This window comes from Chelon labrosus, assembly GCF_963514085.1.
Source record: "Chelon labrosus genome assembly, chromosome: 4".
In the NCBI taxonomy this organism is placed as follows: Eukaryota; Metazoa; Chordata; class Actinopteri; order Mugiliformes; family Mugilidae; genus Chelon; species Chelon labrosus.
In genome coordinates this window covers 32,129,216-32,149,872 of record NC_140340.1, presented here as the reverse complement: position 1 = coordinate 32,149,872, position 20,657 = coordinate 32,129,216, and the positions used below count along the sequence as shown (strand labels likewise).

The following is a 20,657-nucleotide window of genomic DNA, read 5'->3' as shown; positions in this document are numbered from 1 at the left end:
GAGTTGCAATAGTCCAGACAGGACATGACCAGGCTATGGACAAGAGTGGCAGTATTGTCAGGTGAGAGGGATGGACAGAGACGGGAGATATTGCGTAGGTGAAAACAGGCTGAATGGGTGATGTTGTTGTTAATATGAGAATGGAAAGAAAGAGTGGTGTCAAGTCTGTTAAATGTCTGTATGTATGTTTTTTTTGTTGTTGTTTAAATGCTAAATCTTCCAATGACATGCTGTATTCACAATTCCAAAAAAAAATGAAAAATGAAAAGCACAGCTACACTATGTTAAACAAGTGTTAAACATATTTATAGGGCAAATCTGGTCTGGCATGAAGGAAGAGTGCATAATACAATCAGTCGAACAATTCCACATGTTCCTTATTTTGAAAACCCAACAACCGGAAGGGATTTTACTTTGGAGCGTTGACAGTGGAACAGTGGAACAGTTGCTCAGGCTCCTTTGACATCGGTCTTATCAGTTGCTTGGCTGTTAAACCGACTCCCGTTGACAGCCGTTGGACCGCATGCTACGGCTCGACTGCAACTTCTCTCGGCCAAACTGACTCAACATTAGCAGTGGAATAAGCCCAGGCTTTAGTTATTTCACACATCCAAATGGACACTGCTCAGGTAAGCGAGTCATCTGACCACCCAACTTGACACAAGTTAGCGTTAGCATGTCGCTAGCACATAGTCGCTAACGAGCAAGGGCAGGGCCAGTTAGCTTAAAGGTGACAAACAGGTAACGCAAGTTACTTGGGGGCTCACATGAACTCATAAACACCTGGCTTACTTTTTACATGTGTGTTCGACTTTGTGGCACATCCTCTTTGTCTTCCACAGAAAATGGTGTCTGGGTTTTCTCTGGATCTGGGACCTTTGAAAGAACCTCTTGGGTTTATTCGTGTCCTAGAATGGGTAAGTTCTAATTTGATGCCAAACCACGTTGACGTTGCTAGTTCATCAGTCTCTACTGTGTTCATTTCATTTGCGTTCACTGAGATAAATGTTGCCACACCTGAATTTGAGTTGCAGGTAGCCATCCTTTCTGATTTGCTTATAGGAATATTAACCTGACCAGCCTTAGCCCTCCTTCTACTGGAACTCCACTTCCATAATAATAAACCAAATTATGTGTAGCAGCATATCAAACTGCAAGTTGAAACTAATTTATTTTACTGCAGTTATGGATTCCACTGCATAACTGTCTGAATAATAATAATATTGCCAGTCAGTAAAGTTACGGCTTGTGCAGTGGCAACCAGAACACAAGTCTTGTTTTGTAGGCTATGGTGCAAGGCGGGCACCACAGAACGCAGAAATCTGTGTTGGCTGTCCTGTAAACTAGCTCTATGTGGCCGTTGTGAGGAATGCCAGCTGCTGAGAATCACATAGCATGCTTCTACTGAGTGGAACATACTTCAGATGTCACTGCTGTGTGAGTCTGTGTGATTGACCTCATAATGACTCATACGAATACATTGAATACTAAAGAATCCTGTTCCAAAATGGCCCCTACAATGTTATTGCTAGTGCTCCCTCCGTATTTCTGTGCTGACAACTCCCTCACTGAAGGCGGTACTGTGTGGTCTTAAGGCGTGGACTTGTGTAGCAGCCGTGTTCTGTTGCTAATTAATGTATGCTCTTGCCATTATCTGCTGTTCCACTTCCGGAAGCTGAGCAGTAGGTCAAAGTTGAACCATAGTCTGTCTAGTGGTTGATAATCAGTTTGTAATTTCCTTATACATTCTCCTACTGACATGTTTAGCAATCAGGTGTGTTGGTATTCAACCCGTGTGCTCATATTTCTGGTGGGTCTGACTCCTTTTTAGTGATATTTATCATAAAATTTATCAAGGGAGACATGCATCTGTTACGTGGAGTATTAACCTGGAGAATTAAATCTGCATAAATACCTTTCTTGCCAGTTATACTTCTACTTTTTACTATTTGCTTTTTCTTTTTCTCGTCTCAGCTATAGATTGTTGGATTAAGAACTGGCAAGGTGTCTGACTTGATAGCGCTCACTGCGAGATTGTAAATGTGGCTAAGTGGTATGCATTGTGTAAAACCCCCACAATATATTGGTGAAAGGAACTGTTCGACAAGTTTGTACACACAGAGTATTGCCCTTTGAATTTAAAGATAAACGGCACCATAATGCTGAAGAGCTGGTCAGACTAACTGGATTTTTGATAAATGACCAGACAATAATAGAGTTAAAATCTCAAGTTTACATACAGGAGCCCTGTGGTAAACTAGCGGCCAATGACAGCTGGGATAAGCTCCGCGACCCTTCACAGGACAAGCAGTTACAGAAAATGTGAATCAATCAATCAATGACCGTAGACCGTATAAAGATGGACTGAATGGCTCCTCTAAAGTGAAGCCAAAGCAAGTAGAGCTCCACCTGGTGTCTGGCTCCAGTATAGGTCATAAGCTCCACCCCCTCCATGATAGTGGGCGGGACTTGGGCCAAATTTAAAACACTAAAATACACGTCAAATAAAACATTTCCATCGATGGTTTCTGTCATTTTAGGTAGTTAATATACTAGTGATGTGTACTCAAATGAATGTCCATTTTTCTGATATGTTCCCTTTTAGTTATTTTATTTAACGCTGTAGAAACAGGAGCCCTGTGGTAAACTAGCGGCCAATGACAGCTGGGATAAGCTCCGTGACCCTTCACAGGACAAGCAGTTACAGAAAATGTGAATCAATCAATCAATGTATAGAAACAGGATGTGGCATCAGGACGACTACCGCTCTGTGAAGCAGTCCTGCAGAACTGTAAGTGTTGGGAAAATAATAAATAAATTAATAAGTACAGTGAAGAATCCTAGAGCAGAGCACAGTATTAACTGAACAAAAACGCGGAAGTGTGGGCGGGTTATCGACAGCTCAAACTCGCAAGATGGCACTGGCTGTATCCCCGGGAAAATAGTGGCAGTTTGGCCAGTGGCCAATTTTATATCCAGTCTGAGAGGAACCAGAGATGCACGCTTGGTGGGTTTTGAGAGTGTGTTAACTTGACATAAAGGTATAGGATTCAACCACGTTTTCCTGTATTTGGAGGAGCTTGACATGTGTTGGCGCGTGGTGCGCATCAGGCTTAAGAGTCTCATGAACTACAGCTAGCTCCTCCTGAACATTTCTTGCTGCTTTCGATCGAAGCTTTTCTCTTCCTGCATCTTTCTCTTCAAAGAATGCGTCAATGTGCTTTATTACGTTGAATGCAGCCGTTTTAATTTTGTTCTGGGAAATGCTCTCATTGCAGACATTACAAGTGACCAACTTCCAATGCATTTCTGGTGCAGTGCACCAATTTTCTTAATAAAAATAAAAACAAATATGCTCAGTCTAACCGCACAGTGGATCAATGCTGAGTTCCACCTGCAAAAGCTTCTGCTGCATTATTATTTAACATGAGTGGAGTCAAATTAAACATTTTATTTTGTATTTTGTTTTATATTGTGCATTGTTGGAATGTGCTAACTAAATATTTTCATAATTTTGTAACTGATTTATTCTTTGAAACATTAATATTAATTTATGAAATTGCAATGCCTTGATTTTAGTGAGGTTAGTAAACAGTGATAGCCATAAATGCAATGGTACTAATAATCGTCATAATAATTTCTTTCGGTGTTTCGTTTTTCGGCTCTGGGTTCTTAATTTTCGGTTTTCGGTTTCAGACAAGACTTTTCATTTCGGCGGATCCTTAAAGGAAATATAGGTGTCTTGTAAATTGTAAATAATTATTGTTGTGTGTCATCGCTGACAAAAAAAATAACACTTTGTTCAGAATCTTACTCGTACAAATACAAATTAAAAGTTTTTTGATCAGACGGTCTAAAACTGGCTAAATTGTGACTGAAATGAGACAATTCCCTGTCACCTGACATTTATCAATACCTGGTCATTTTGAACCTTTATGGTTGGTAGTAAAGAAGAACTGATTTTGGATACCTTGCCACAGTAAAGTTATAATCTAGTCTACCAATTTGTTTGTCTACAATTTTGTTCAGTAGATTTCAGATTTACAATCTAGGATTTGTTCAGTAATAATGGTCTGCTTCACTCTCAAGGCTAAAATATTCTGAATTATTCCAGGGTGATTCATTTCTATATTGGTGCTAGAAGAAAGAGTGTGCCTCCCTCCCCTGCACGTTCTTGGAAAATGTTTATAATCTGTATTACCGAATGTCAGCCTGGTGTGTATGTCACAGCCTGTAAACATGGACATTGGCCAGTAACAGTAGTTTTTCTGTGTCAGGGACCCAGTGGTTTGGCTGTTTTTGCTGTTCTTGCCGGCAGGATCTACTTTTGAGTTACCGTTGCATTATATCTGCCCAGTATCAGTTCTTGTAATAAATCCTTTGAATGCTTGCATCAGAATCTTGTGATTGCTGATGCTGTGTCTTATCTGTCCTGCTGCTCCCTGATCAGGAAAGGTAGGGAGTAATGTGTCGGTCTGAGACACTGGACTCTGCCTGGAAAGTTTATTTGGGGTGCTGTCAGATCGGCCTGGGTGTGTCGAACAGGGCTGGGATGAAAGCTGAGAAATGTTGTGGAGGTCGAGAGACACCTGAAAGATGAAACCCATTCCCGAAAATCCTCAGTGAGCGCCTCGTGTGTGCCAAGTTCAGGACTGCTTATCTCCGTGTGCATTTGTGTTATTTGACTTGCTGTTTATACCACACTAGTGCCGGCCGTCCACTCCAGTGTCTGGGCCTGTACGTCGGCCGCAGCTGAGACGGCTCCTGATGATTTAGGATGATTTAGGATGTGCTTTGGTAGATGTGGATGGAAGTAAACAAAGGACATTATCCCTGAGATAAAGCACGGAAGCTAGAATCACATGCTTTTACTGGAGGCTTTTCTTCGGACAATGGCGTACTGGGAGGGGAGAGAGCTGTGTGGTCAGTGGTCACACACTCTTCCTATGTGCTGTTTTGTGTTTTCATATAACTGCTAATGGCCCCTCCTGCTACACCACTGCCACAGACACAGAAACAAAATATATCCCATTTGTTTGTCTTGTTAAACAAATGGAAACCTTTGGAGGAGAAATGGCAGATGGTGGAAGTGATTTTTCTTTCTCCTTTACGCCCATAAAATAGAATATCTACATGTTTAGTGTAGTGTTATATCAACAAAACAATTTCTCTTTTGGTTTAGTTGGAAAAAATGTAATTTCTAGTTTAATGTTTTTGCTGCATTTTCCCCTACCTTGGCCATTTACTATATTAAAGCAAATAACCTTTCAAATGATATTTCAGGGATACATTTACCCAAACAGTAGGCTGGCGTATCTGAGCAATGATTAAACACATTATCACACACACTATATACTATGACTTTTAGACAGTATTTTAAGTATAATGTTAATTTAATTATCTCCTTACTTTGCGAACGAGGCCTGGGTTTTTGCCACAAGCTGGGTCCTGCCTTGTTGGTTCAGGTTTAGGCCCAGTCCAGGACCCATTGCAAACACTTTTCAGTCTCACCTGAGCGTCAGTGTAAGTGTCTCAATGCTGCACATGAAGAGAAGTAGTTCAAATGCTGCCAAATTCCACAAGTGTTATGTCTGAAATGGTTGCAATCTAGCTATTGTTTCATTCTGGCTGTTGTTTCATCAGTTTCTGGTCAGTCAGTGCATCGTAAAGGTGAAAGGAAATGACCTCGGTACTCCTTCTTTCCACTTTTCCTGCTGGGGTCTCTTTGTCAGCATAGTTGGAGATATCTGCTTGTTTTCTGTCCATTAGAAGAACATTTATACTTACAGGTTCAATTCAATTCAATTAAATTTTATTTAAATAGTGTCAATAACAATACAAATTGTCTAAAGACGCTTTACAAAAACCCGGCCTGAAACCCCCAGAGCGAGGCTGAAGGCGACGGTGGCAAGGAAAAACTCCCTTTTAACAGGAAGAAACCTTGAGCAGAACCCAGCTCATATGGAGGGACCCATCTGCCTAAGGCCAGCCGGGTACAGACAGAAGAAAGAGAGAAGAGAACAGCAAGATAAACATACATCTGTCATAGATACACATATCTGACTAAAGTGTACATGTGGAGGACACACAGCAGTAAACATTCTACATAGTAATAGCACAGAATTGCATGACTAGTAGTAGATGGGAAATTAGAGGGCAAGAGCTCTGTGCCAGAGAAAAGAAAGTGGAGGATGTGAGAGAGAAGAAAGAAGGAGGACATGTGTTCTTACAAAGTATGAAAAAGACTTTTTCTTAAAAAACAAAACAAAACAAAAAATCCATTCAGAGTTCACCAAGCTCAGAGAATCATTGTTTTTCTCTTTACTTTTTTCAGCCACATGTAAAGACACTGGTTGACCTCAAGGTGACGCAATAACAAGTTTGAGTTTTTCACTTAACTCAAAATGCTTATCCAACAGATCCAACAAATCCAGTTGACGTCGACTACGTTAATACTTCGCTTTGCATAGAATATCTTGACGTTTTGCACTGTTTTTTTTAAACTCTAATTATAGATAATTTTCATCTTTTAGTACAAAAAGTTATACAAAAGACATTGAACAGTTGCACATATCCAAGGTCCGGGGGTGATCGGTACATCCAAAAGACTCAATATTATACACAGTATGTGCATACAGTCCCACTCATTGGCCAAATACGCTGCTATTTCTGCCATCGTTTTTCACCTAGATCTTTTTGGAGTCGGACTGAGTAAGTTATTTGCTCTAGTACATGTAGTTGTTTTACAATATTAACAAAAGTATCTGTAGTGGGGGCATTTTTCTGGAGCCAACATTTTGTGATGGCCTTCTTACATATCAGCTTCACTCAATCCATCTGGCATATTCCCAAGCTGGAGAGTTGTGAATAATACATTCATACTGAAACATAGAACCTTTGAAATCATTTTTGCCACTTCCCTCCAGAAAGACCGGATGGAGGGGCAAGACCAAAAAACATGGGCCTGATCAGCGGAGACATCTCTACGTTCTCTCCAACAGGCTGGTTGTGTGCCAGTCTGTTTGGACTTCTGTTTGGGAGTTATTAAAAAAACAACAGAAGCCTCTCCAAGCCCGGGAAGTTGACTCTGTTTTCTAGGAATGCACCAAAAAATTTCTGCGGTTGTTGCTTGCATCATCACAACATCCTGTTTCGGCCGTGTGGTTTCGAAAAGTGCATTTTCGGTTTTCGGCCGAATATTTTCGGTGCGTCCCTAGTGTTTTCAAGGCGTTCAGCCACTTGTCCTTTATCATCACGTTGTTCAACTCCAGCCGCAGCCTGTTGATTAGTTTGAGCTCTGCTGCCACCTAGTGACTGGAGGCTTGTTTGTCGTTCAAGCGTGGATAAAGACACTAATGCTGAAAGCCCCCCCTGCCTCTGACGCCCTCCCCCCCCCCCCCCCCCCCCCCGACACCTCACTGCACGCCCCACTATTTTAGAAGTACTGCTTTAGAGACCCTCGTTGTTGTAAATAGGTACAACCAGTCCCTCAAACCTGCCAAAATCCCAAAGGAAGAAGACGTGGTGAAGAAGTGGTTGCACACTTGCACAAAAATTGAAACGACTCCAAACTGCAGCTGAGCGGCTGAATATTTGACCTGTTCCTATGAATTTAGTCTGATGTTGGCGCTAAATAATTGATAGATTAATTGACGTATAAACATATTGTGTGTGTTACCATCCATCTAACAGGCAGGCCAAGGGTCATAATCACAGTGTGCACGTTAATCAAATAAAACATGGGCAGCAAAATCAAGAAGTTCAGCAATAATACAAGGGAAACATGTCTTCAATGAAGATCATAGACTCCATCAAATGTATCTGAAAGTAGATTTTTTTTTGTACCTGGACACGTTCATTAGGAAGGGCACATTAATTTCTGTAACACTTGCATTGGGATATCGTAAAGAATTTTAAGAAAATAAGATTGTAGGATACAACAGTGATATGGTATGCATTAAATCTAATGTTCACACCACGTGACTTTTTATAGAAAGCCCTCGACATAGAATGTTTTTGACTAATCCCACCATGCAGTGGCCCAGTAGAAGCAATACCTCAACCCGTCTTTCTGGCCCTGTTTGAAGAATATCCCATTTGACTGAATGTAAACCCCTAAAGAGGACTCGAGTGGCTTAGTTTGTCAGTCTCATGTTAAATATTTGCCATGTTTGCTTTTAGTGCACTGAGAGGGAGGGAGCTTCCTGTGTGGAAAAAGGATGTGACAGCTGCAGGGAACAGGCTGATTGTAAAGGAGGGAAGTTTGTTCAGGATGGGGCAAAAGAAAACAACATATTATGTTAAATTATTATGTTATAATGCAGACACCGGTCCCGTTCTGATCATGTCCAAAAGTGTTACTCAAACTAATTCCTACCTTCCCATTTTCTTCTGTTTTCCTCTGCCCCAACAGGTCTTCACTATCTTTGCTTTTGCCACCACAGGAGGTTATTCTGGGACAACCAACTTCAAAGTCAATTGCTCAGCAACTGTGGACCCGGTGGTTGTCAGTCCTGAGTTTGCCTACCCATTCAGGTACTGTAAAACAGTAGAGCAGCCCCAGCCATACTAGCCCTGGCTGCTCTGTCAATACTGCTACCCGCACTAAATCCCAAAAGCTTTCTAGGTATTTCTCTTTGTTTACTTAGTAAACAGCATAATTGTAGATAACTGCCATCATTTGGTGAAGTTACTTCACTTGGTTTCTCCAGGTTAAACGTTCAGTCTTTCATCATTCCTTGTTGATTAATAACTTACTTTGGATCTTACACTTCTTACCACAGTACTGACTGTTTATAGTACGTCAGTACGTCACTTTTATTTTATGAAGCACATTTAAAAACAACAAATCCCCTTGTATGAGTGAACAAGTGCTGTACTTGTTCACTAAAATGAACTAAAATGCAAATTTGGAGGCTGGACATCTGTGTTAAATATTTACTGTTGAACAGGACTCAGCCGTTTAGTTGAAGTCATTATTGGTAAATGATCACAGCACTTTTCTACCTTTAGGTTCTCAAAGCCCTTTACAGAGACAGTGACATATCTAGACGTTCGCTCGCTCACACTAGCACGCATACATTCAGACACCAGTACCAAGCACCGGGAGCAACTGGGAGATCTGTGTCTTCGGCATGTGGCGTGTTCTGGGGATCGAACGGCTAAACCCACCCGGCTAAAAAAAAATATACAGGAGTAGTATCAGATCAGCAATGACCACAGTCCAGTCTGGTCCACAGTCACATTTTAGGCGTTGTAGAGTCGTATGGCCCCAGTCAGGATTTATTTGTTTGATTTTAAATTTGGCTTTAACACCCTTAAGAATGAACTGGTTAGGTTTTACTAATCAAAGTTCAGAGCAACCTCACATCTGCCCCATACTACAATGATGAACATTTACCAGTGACACTCTTAACCACTGACTTGAGATGCATGCAGTGTTCACCTACTGATGGATGGTATAGTTCATCATATTCTGCCATTAAAGCACATTTCAGTTGTAAATGGACTAATGTATTATTCATCTTCAAAATATTACAACATACTAATACCCGCTGCGGTTAATATAAAAATCGATGCAGTTTTGTGTGGTTGTATTCAAATACACTGATGAGCCATAACATTATGACCGAGTGGTCATAATCACTGGTCAAGTGAAATACACTGATTATCTTGTTAACTGTCAGGGGGTGTGACAGCAAGTTATCATTTTGTCCTCAAAGTTGATGTTAGAAGCTGGAAAAATGCTGCTTACAACATATTATCCGTTGGCATCTGCTTTAGGGAGTCGTCAAGCACAATAGTGACTCCAGAGCACTGACTGCTAACCAACAATCAGACAAAAGTCACAGTAATAGTCTAAATACTGACGCAGTTGTCTCAGGATGTTTTTTGTTATGATGCTGTAGCTGGCATTTCAGTCTCACAAGGTCTTTGTTAAAGAAGGCTTTTTGAGGAATCATTTATTGTAATGAAGCTGACCTATAACTATGGCAGTTGAAGTCTTTGTAAAATGTACTTATTCCTCTTAAATTCTCCCCTCTTGCGTTCCTTGGATAGACGAGTGAACCAGGTGAGGAACTTTTTTTTCCTGAAATCACACAGCATTGAAAAAAAAAAAGAGTTTCTATCACAGAAGCTGTTAAAGGTGCTTTCTCTAATTCCTTTCAGGCTGGCAGCATATCCCTATAAGATACCGTTTTGTAATGGCACCTCATCCAGTAACACCTACCTGCAGGGCGACTTCTCCTCTTCGGCTCAATTCTTTGTGTGCGTCGGTGTGTTTGGGTTCCTTTATTGCACCGCCACGCTGATCCTCTACTTGGGCTACCAGAACGTCTACCGCCAGACCACCCGCGGCCCCATCATAGTGAGTACACATCTCTGTACATGTCTTTATGAGACGAGAGGCAACTGCTGACTTCATAGCTTTGTTAGTGTCTACTTGAGTTTGAATAACCCTTCCCTTCTAGTTTAGTGAGTGGGTGGTCCCAGTTTAGAAACAGTACAGTACTCTACACACATGTGATATGTGCAGTTTCTTTATGCTAAACATTTTCAGCAAGTGCAGCCCCTTTAGATATTAACTTCTTTTATGACATAGCAAAGAGGTTTTGGGAATTCAGGTGATTTTGAAGCATGTAACGTGGTCACCGTTTGCTTCTGCCAGGATCTGTTGGTGACGGCTGCCTTTGCCTTCCTGTGGCTCGTGTCCTCCTCCGCCTGGGGCAAAGGCCTCACTGATGTCAAATGGGCCACTAACCCCAACCACCTAGTGGAATTATGCAAAGATGTCTGTCTGGCGGGAGAGTTTCCTTCCGTAGGTCGCCTCAACGCCTCTGTGGTAAGTAATGTTAAAGCAGTGCAGTTGCTGCAGACCTTGTTCTTATAATATAATAATAATATTTTTTTCTTTGCGTTGTCATGGGGACATTTTAGTGGAATATTATTTAATCAACTTTTATAACCTTAATTAAATTCACTTTATGTGCTACAGCATTTAGGCGAGCTGCATGGAGCTGTGTGTCATTGTAGGAGAACCTTTAATAATAGATTACAAAACTCTTTTTGCCAAGGTAACACTTCTGAGATCTCATAGCATGCTCACACTACCAGTAACAGAGGAACAAGCGCATTCTCCTCGTGCCTTTTTTTTTAATGAACACAGAAGACAGTTGACACAGGACGTCTACAAAGCATAGGAGGTACTGTGTGTGAGTTCATATGTAAGAGTCTGCACAAGTCTGTACATCCGTCACTGCACCAAACAGCATCTAAACAGTACATTGCTCTGTTTTTGTCTGAGTGTTTTGTGTTTGGGGTGAACCAGTTTCTGCTTAAGTGTCTTACTGGGTTTGAAATAAACAGGGATGTGGTGTTTCCTGAAAATTCTCCGATGCGTTAGCCACATTGGGGATGACAGTGATCTTCCTCTTGTTGTTCTCGTCCTCTCTGTCCTTTCTGGGATATCATTTTGGACAAAGGCCCAGTTGTGTCTTGAGTGTTTGTTTGATGTGTTTTAGCTCCTTGTCCTTACCATGCAACCCCGTGGGTACAGTTTGTGCACTGTGCTCTGAGGTTCTGATAACCCCCAGTTTGTGTTCAAGAGGGTGCTGGCTGGGAATCAAATCATAGATGCTGGTCAGTGTGAGTGGGTATTTTATATATTCCAATGTTGAGGCTGCACACGTGCACAAGACGTGATGTCCTCCAGAGTGTACCTGATGTTGTCGTCTACTGTACTGATGTGCTGTACTTTTTTCCAACGTACCTGAGCCGGTGGGTGGGGGTGGTTCCTGTGAAGGAGTTTAGGGCTCTGGTCGCTGCCTCCTCCTTATAGAAATTGTCCACTGTCTCTGGTGACCCCATCGTACAGCCGTGCGTTTGCCTGTAGAATCCTCCGTTAAATTGGAAATGGACGGTAGTCAGGTACAAGTCAGGGTCTGGGGTGAGGTTGGTTCTATCGGCCAAGGTGTCATCCTTTAGTAGTCTGACGGAGTTTATGCTGCTGACGACGGGTCTGAATGGGGCTCCTTCCTTGTTTATTTTGGGGAGTCCATAAGTACGCACTGTGGATTCTCCAGGGTACAACCGGTAGTCAAGGCGTCTGTCGAACTGCTATCAACTTTAGTCGTCGCTCCTCTGACGCAGTTATGGATCCAGAGTTACCAGAGTTAAAAGTTCAACAAGTGCTTGTTCTCAAATCAACGAATAATCGTCTTTAATAATCGTCATTATGATTTTTGCCGTAATCCAGCAGCCCTAGATGAGGGCTATCCTCAGTACCACCACATTTTCTGTTTTTAACACAGTACACTATATACACCACCAAGGTTGGCTGACGATTGATTTCATTTTACAGTATACTGCAAGTAGTCGCATCTGCTGGTCAAAATAAAACAAGACGGTTACTTCTATTGGATGGTCAAACGTACAGCCGTGGCCAGAAGTTTTGAGAATGACACAAATATGCTGCCTCATTGTTTTATGATGGCAATTTGCATACTCCATAATGTTATGAAGCGTGATCAGATGAATTGTAATTAATTGCAAAGGCCCTCTTTGTCATGAAAATGAACTTAATCCCCCCAAAAAAACAGTTTCACTGCATTTCAGCCATGCCACAAAATGACCAGCTGACGTCATGTCAGTGATTCTCTCATTAACGCAGGTGAGAGTGCTGACGAGGACAAGGCTGGAGATCACTCTGTCGTGCTGATTGAGTTAGACTGACAGACTGGAAGCTTTAAAAGGAGGGTGGTGCTTGAAATTATTGTTCTTCCTCTGTTAACCGTGGTTACCTGCAAGGAAACACGTGCAGTCATCACTGCTTTCCACAAAAAGGGGCTTCATAAGATTGCATCTAAATCAACCATTTATCAGATCAGGTTCAGTTCAAGTCTAGCAAGCGTCAGGACCGTCTCCTACAGCTGATTCAGCTGCAGGATCAGGGCACCACCAGTGCAGAGATTGCTCAACAATGGCAGCAGGCAGGTGTGAGTGCATCTGCACGCACAGCGAGGCGAAGACTTTTGGAGGATGGCCTGAAGGGCAGCAAAGAAGACACTTCTCTCTGGGAAAAACATCAGGGACAGACTAATATTCTGCAAAAGGTACAGGGACTGGACTACTGAGGACTGGGGTAAAGTCATTTTCTCTGATGAATCCCCTTTCCGAATGTTTGGGGCATCTGGAAAAAAGCTCGTCCGGAGAAGAAAAGCTGAGCGCTGCCATCAGTCTTGTGTCATGCCAACAGTAAAGCATCCCGAGACCATTTATGTGTGGGGTTTCTTTTCAGCCGAGGGAGTGGGCTCACTCACAAAAAGAACACAGCGAAACACAAAGAATGCTACCATAACATCCTCTGAGAGCAGCTTCTCCCAACCATCCAACAACAGCTAGTTCAGCAGTTTGGTGACGAACAATTCCTTTTCCAGCATGATGGTGATGAATTAAAGTGAAGACTGTGAGCCAGGCCTTCTTGTCCAACATCAGCATCTGACCTCACAAATACGCTTCTGGAAGAACGGTCAGAACAGAGAGTTGAAGCTGTTATAGCTGGGTGGGCTGACGTCACAGTAAACCCTATGGATTAAGAATGGGATGCGTGTAAAGGCAGATGAGCCAATACTTTTGTCAACATAATGTGTGTGTGTGTGTATAATTTGAATGTTATATTGGCAAACCCTGAGAAATGACCAGTTAACACACTTAAACCCTCATTTGCTGATCTCTTGCTGTGTTTTTTTCATTTCATGTCTTCCTACAGACGTTCGGCTTTTTGAACTTGGTCCTGTGGGCTGGAAACTGCTGGTTCATTTACAAGGAGACACCTTTCCACAAAGATCCCAACCCACCAACAACAGTGGAGGAGGGTGGAGCCCCCGGGCCCTAACTACATAATAAATCTACAAGCATAGCCATTTACCTGCAGTGAATGCTTCATGCCCCAGAATTAGTCTCTCATCTGAACCTAAAGCAAAGGAAACAAAAGGAAGGCAACTGCATAAATACCCCATAGCTTTCAACACTGGTCTTTGGCTGAAAATATTCCTCAATCGCTTCATGAGCCACACCGCCCAGTTTCTGTTGTCCACTCTATGTGCCTTAAAACACTAAGTGCGAATTCAAACACTAATGCGTTTACACTATGTCCAATAAAATTTGCAAAGAATACAGTCTGACATTAAAGCTCCAGCTGTATGTAAGTGGTGCTCAGAGCAGAAGGCCTGCAGTGCATTTGCGTCCACTTTAGCACATTGTCCTCCCTTAATGTGTGCTTTTCAGGGAGCCACCTAGTGGTGGAAATCTGATGTGCAACGTGTACTCTGTGCTTGTGTCCTGCCAAGTAAAAAAAGACAAAAGTTTAACTGACGCTGAATTCAAGCAGCCCTCACATGTAGAAATATCTAAAAGCAAATATTCAGCAAACATGAGACCCTGCCCTGAGTCACAAGTCGAAGGCCAAAACACGTTGAATTCTCTTTTTTCTTTCAGTAAAGATAGAAGCTGATGTTAGACGTATGTCCTCATCACTCACCTTTAAACTGAGGCACCGGCCCTGCTGTTCACTACTAATCTGCTGACACAGACACACATATAACAACATGGATATTGAAGTCTTTTGGATTGCCTGTTTTTTTTTTTTTTTTTTGCAAAAAGATGACACTAAAGGAAAATCACAGTACAGTCTTCTGTACTTCAAATGTGTACAGAGTCTTATTTTGGAAGTGTGTCAGGTTGTGACAGCATTTGCAGCCTGTATCTGCATCAGGGTCCGGGCCCTCAACAGGTTTACTCTAGCTGTTGCACAGAACCTCAAGCCAAACTGTGTTTAGTCCCTCTTCAATGTAACGTTTAAGGCCACTCAGTAACACTAAGACTTTTGCAAAGACAACTTGCAGTGACATTATTTATGTACAATTCATGGCTATTTATATCTACTTCAATTGGTCTGTTTTTTGTTTTTTTGGTCATCATTTTTAAAAACCAACGTTGGGGTTGTGTGTTTCCCAGTTTCAGTGTGCAGCTTCTCATTGATTTGTTGTTGTGTTTTCTATTAAACAGACTCTACCACCAAGTGGCTTTATGTTTAATCTAAAGCAGCGCATGAATCTAAATGTTGTTACGAAACGGATTGCTGTATTTCTTTATAGGTCCTGCCGTAGTTCTATTCTGCAACTTGGCAGCGAACGCCACACATTCTAAGTTTGTTTTTTTTATTTTAATGTTGAACTCCTACAGCCATTCTGAATCACTGATGTCTTTTGTCTACACATTAATGGTTTGCATTGCACTACGATGTACTTCTGATGATCTCTATGAAGAAACTGCATTAATAGATTTTTTTGACTTTTAAATGAGGGTCTGTTTGAGTCGTAATACAAGCAATACATTTTTAAAACATATTGAAATTAAATACATTGTGTAAGATCAGTTTTGAAGAATGAATCCTAGGATAATTTGAGCTGATGTTATGTAGAATGAGTTAGTAACATTAAACACGTATTTTATGCCTTGTTTGTGCAAAATGAAAATGCTTTATCTGTATTGAAATGTGTAAACACGAGAGCTGCAACTGCTGGACTCTGTCTCCTTTATTATGAACACAGTGAGATTAAATTCAATTTGAAATCACTTTATTTGTCTCCAAGGGGCAATTTAAAATGGCATGAAGTAGCTAAGAAATGGACACGATCAACAGACACAAAAAAAGACACGCAGTACACATACAACATTCCCAAATAATTTCTAACGAGTTTCAGTTGTGCTCCTTAAACATTTTAAAATTACAAAAAAATAAAATCTGTTAAAACGTATATACAGTTGCATCCTTTTGCTTTTAAGAGTTGGGCTGCACTGGGAATGGAGATCATCTTCCTTCTCTGTGTCCTGCAGCCTGGACAGTGGCCTGAGTCTAAGTCTGAGGCCTGAGGTGAGCCACTCAATCGCAGGAAACAGAATGTGGCAGTACTTCCTGGAAGTTAGCAAGTCTGAAACTGTTCATCATCTTCAGAAATAAGGCTATTGATTGTTTTACTTTATTTGCGATCTTCATGCAGCGTGCAGTAAAGTACACTTAATGTCAGATAAATATTATGGCATGCTTTCTCCACTCCAGTTTTGGCAAGAGGTTTGATCATTTCTTGGAAAACTTTATACTGAGTGCAGTCATTCTCTTCACATAACCCACAGTTTTGAGACTCTCAAAGGTTTGGGCTCGTCCTGCTGCTCATACCATGTCACATCTGTGTCATCCTCAAGCTCGGGTCCTCTACCAGAGACCTGGGAGTTTGAGGGTCCTGCGCAGTATCTTAGCTGTTCCTTGGACTGCGCTCTCTTCTGGACTGAGGCTTCTGATGTTGTTCCTGAGATCTGTTGGAGCCACTCCCCCAGTTTGGGGGTCACTGTCCCGAGTGCTCCTACTACCACGGGGACCACGCTCGCCTTGACCTTCCACATCTGCTCCAGCCGTTCTTTCAACCCTTGGTACTTTTCAACCTTTTCGTGTTCCTTCTTTCTGATGTTGGCGTCAGCTGGTATGGCCACATCTATCACCACCGCCTTCTTCTGCTCTTTATCTACCACCACTGTGTCCGGTTGGTTAGCCAGGAGCTGTTTGTCCCACAGCAGGCCCATTGGGATTTGGGTACTTCTATTCCATACTGGGTACAAATGAGAGCCACTTGGTTGTGTCTCTCCATGTACGCTGACCCGGCTAGCATCTTACACCCTGCTACTATGTGCTGGATCGTCTCAGGGACATCTTTGCACAGTCTGCACCTTGGGTCTGATCTTCTCCTGTAGATCTTGGCCTCCATGGCTCTTGTACCTAGATCCTATTCTTGTGCTGCCATGATCAGCGCCTCCGTGCTGTCTCTGAGTCCAGCCTTTTTGGATTTACAGCACCAAATCTGCACAATCATCAGTCAGCCAGATGTGTTTAAAGATAACCAGTGACAATGTTTGCTCATTGGTAAACATAAAAGAAAGAGCCACTGTCGTCCAGTTTTTTTTCTTTGCCGCATCACCACCAGTCTTCTTGCCCAGTGGCAAGTAATGGAGGTCACAAAGAAAGGACTGTTAAGAATGGGATACAATAATGTACTTTGCTTTTCTTTATCAGATTGTGTCATTAAAGGAGCCAGGAGGTGATGAAACCATTCAGTATTTCACAAGAAACACCATATTATATTAAAGCCTTAATACCATTTCTTGTGTGAGCAGTATTGTCAGACCTGGCTACGTAAGACACAAAGGGACCTCCTACTTGCGGGAAATAAGCTGTTATGACATCCTGAACCTAATTCTAAAATAAAAAAAATAACTGTCTCTGCCGTGCTAACACAAAGTCCAGCTCAAGACGGCATGGCGATGTGGCGTGTGCTGCAGTGTTCACCTTTGAGCGATGGCTGTATGTATTTATTTCACATTCTTTGGCGAACATGTGGTGAACATTTAAAATAATGTTTGCACAATCGCAATCTTAGGAGATAATTTTGTTATTAAAGGAAACTGAGATGAAACTTTTCAGCTTGTATAATCATCTTTTTATATTTTCTGGTGGACGCAATCTGATGAGAGTAAAATTTATCATCCAGTTGAGGCACTTAGGCTGACACTTAGGCTGAAGTCATTAAAACTAATTAAGCACTCCACAGGTTTCACCTACAAATCTCTCCATGGACTCTCACCACAATACCTCACTGATCTCCTCCACCCCTACACTCAGTCACGCTCCCTGCGGTCCTCTGACAAGGACCTGCTGGCCATCCCCCGGACCAGGTTGCGGACTTTTGGGGACAGAGCTTTCTCTGTCAATGCTCCCACACTCTGGAACACTCTACCACTCCATGTTCGCTCTGCCCCGTCCCTGCCCATGTTCAAAAAGCACCTCAAAACATTTCTTTTCACAAAGTCCTTTGACCCCTAACCCCCCCCCCCCCCCCCCCATTGTTAAGCGACCTTGGGTACTATGAAAGGCGCTATATAAGTCCAAGCTATTATTATTATTATTATTGAACTAAAACATAGTCTTCTTTGTGCATAAGACAAGAAATTATTTCAACAATTGTTAACTGATGGATTACTTGTAATTCACTATAACATTATGGGGTAGCATAGTGGGTAATACTTTAACATACGCTCAGTTGACCTGGGCTTTAAATAGCTTGGAAAATTCCAGAAAATTATGACATTGCTTTTGATAGGATAACTGACATCATTTGAGTGAACTGGAGGTGTACTTGTGGATGTATTTTAAGGTCTACCTTTACACTCAGCGCTTCTGTGTCTGAAATCACGTCAAAATAAAAGAAATCAGACAAAACCTCAGAGGAAAAAAACACTGGGGAACAAGTCTGGTTGGGAGCGATTTACAAATGCCTGAAGACACTATGTTCATCTGTACAAACGACACCAGGCACATTTAAACATCACGGGTCCACGCAGTCTTCAGTCAGTCTGCTAGAGATGAACATACTTTGGTTTGAAAAGTAGAAATGGATCTCAGAACAACGTCAAATGACCTTGTGATGACACTGGAGGAAACCGACAGAAAATAAATATCTACAGCATGTCCACAGTAAAGTGAGCCTAACGTCAATATAACTTGACAGGCTGCTCAGCAAAGGAGAAGCAGGTCCTCCAAAAGAGCTAAAAGATTAGCTGCACATGAATTGTCTTATGTGACTCTGTGTGAGGGGTCTTCAGTGATCTTGCCTGCTAAGGTGAGTGTCTATTGGTTGTGTGTATGTGAGAGAGTTCTGACAGGCAGGCCAATGATCTTAGAGGAAACGGATGCAGCGCTCTGCAGTTGTTCATATTAGTCCAACACCTTCTGTATGTACTCTGTGATAATCAAATGCACCTCATAGCTTTGAAGAACTTCTTTAGGACCAAGGAGTGCTTACTATTATGGACTTTCCTCCAGTCACCTGACCTCAGTCCTATACTGAACATTTATGGAGCACTTGAAGACTCAAGCCTACCTTTGAAGAAACATGTAGAGTTCATGCAGCCCAAGTGTGTGTGTGTCACTAAAACATTCATTCATTCATCTTCTGTAACCGCATCACTAAAACAACAGCGGGCAAACAAATTCAGAAATCCATGTACATTTTCCACAGATTTTAATCTCTTGATCGTAATCTCACGTGTTTTGCATTTTCATGCATTTTGTGATATTTGTCTGACACGGTTACATTACGTGAACAGTGTTTGTCTTTCAGCAGCACTCTGATTAGCTGTGTGAGGCTTAACCACTTACAGGGATTATGTGTGTTCACCTGTGTGGGCCTATGACTTCTGATCACCACTTAAAAACATGTTCTCCCCATGCCTCACTCTCTCAGTGAACAGTGGTGTGTTTTACAAGTTTGAATGAACCCGGGATCAGTGTTACAAGACATTAATGGTTCATTTGCAGCATTATTCAGTCAGGACTAAACACCTTCGGCGCCACGCTCCCTGAGAGCCCTTTCCTGTTTACACCTCCAACCCCATCATAACATTTGTTAATGTTTACAGTGATGAGCCTCATTAGCAACAATGATGAAACTGCTTACCAAGAAGAAGTAGTACACCCAACAGGTTGGTTGGATGCATCTGTGTGGGACTGACAATTAAAAGCTTGAACTTGAATTCAGATTGGTGCAGCTACTTTTACCCTGTGTGCTGCATATTTGTGGTTGGTAATTTAGAAGCGATGACTATTAACACAAATATTACACATGTGGTTATTTTTTAAGGCTGTAGGTGGTGGCAATGTTGTATGAGACGGTGTATACAGTTAAGAGATGCACTGCTTTAATAGAGAAAAAAGGGATTAGAAGAATATTAGAAACACATCTAATGCCAACACATATACGTGTGTAAATAAATACGTGTGTATTAAAATTATAGTATACACAAAATAATAACTATACTAATATGGAATTACGTCTCCTGTTGGTTTCAATAGAGTCCACTAGAACATAAAAAAAAACTAAGCAGCTTTGAAGACTGAATGCTTTCCGAAGTTAAGAGAAAAAACTCCTTCCGCAAGCTCAGAATCAGCTGTACTGATCACCAACAGGGGAAATTAGAGCAGGCAATATCCCAGCTTGTTGTCCTATCATCCCACACAAACAGGCTCTGAATATCTGACCTCTGTTACTACCATAATGGGAATATGCATTGTTCCATGCACACACACACTCATGCAGCAGATACATGTGGGTGACGAATTAAAGAGAAAGGGGACATAATGTGCTTTAGTAAGGGGTTGAGTCACCGCGTGATGCCAGAACAGCAAACGTCTAGAGCTCTACCGATAGATGGAATGCAATAAGTTCTTATGTTAACACTGTCCAACATGTAGCACACAATTCACATCATTTTCATTCTTATCGAACCATTCATTGGCTTCTTGTGCCCTATAGATTGCATCTAGGAAGAAACTCCTGGATGGCAACTCCACTCATAGGTGTCAAGTCTTTTGGCCTGGGGGCTGCTGGAGCCTATCCCAGCTGTCATTGGTCTAGAGGTGGGGTCCACCCTGGACAGGTCTCCAGTCTATCACAGGGCTAACACAGAGAGACACTCACGCCTACGGCCAATTTAGAATCACCAATGAACCTAACCAGCATGTTTTTAGATAGTGGGGGGAAGTCGGAGTA

At 41.9% G+C, this 20,657-nt stretch overlaps 1 protein-coding gene across 1 annotated transcript; it reads left to right on the top strand.

The window, feature by feature from the left end:
• Window positions 1–429: 429 nt before the first annotated feature.
• Window positions 430–15,577, top strand: sypl2a (synaptophysin-like 2a). Its single transcript, XM_084542141.1, has 6 exons — window positions 430–629; window positions 843–917; window positions 8,414–8,535; window positions 10,171–10,369; window positions 10,670–10,843; window positions 13,769–15,577. The coding sequence occupies exons 1-6, from the start codon at window positions 615–617 to the stop codon at window positions 13,892–13,894; spliced, it is 711 nt and encodes a 236-aa protein (XP_084398267.1). The 5' UTR covers window positions 430–614; the 3' UTR covers window positions 13,895–15,577.
• Window positions 15,578–20,657: the final 5,080 nt, after the last annotated feature.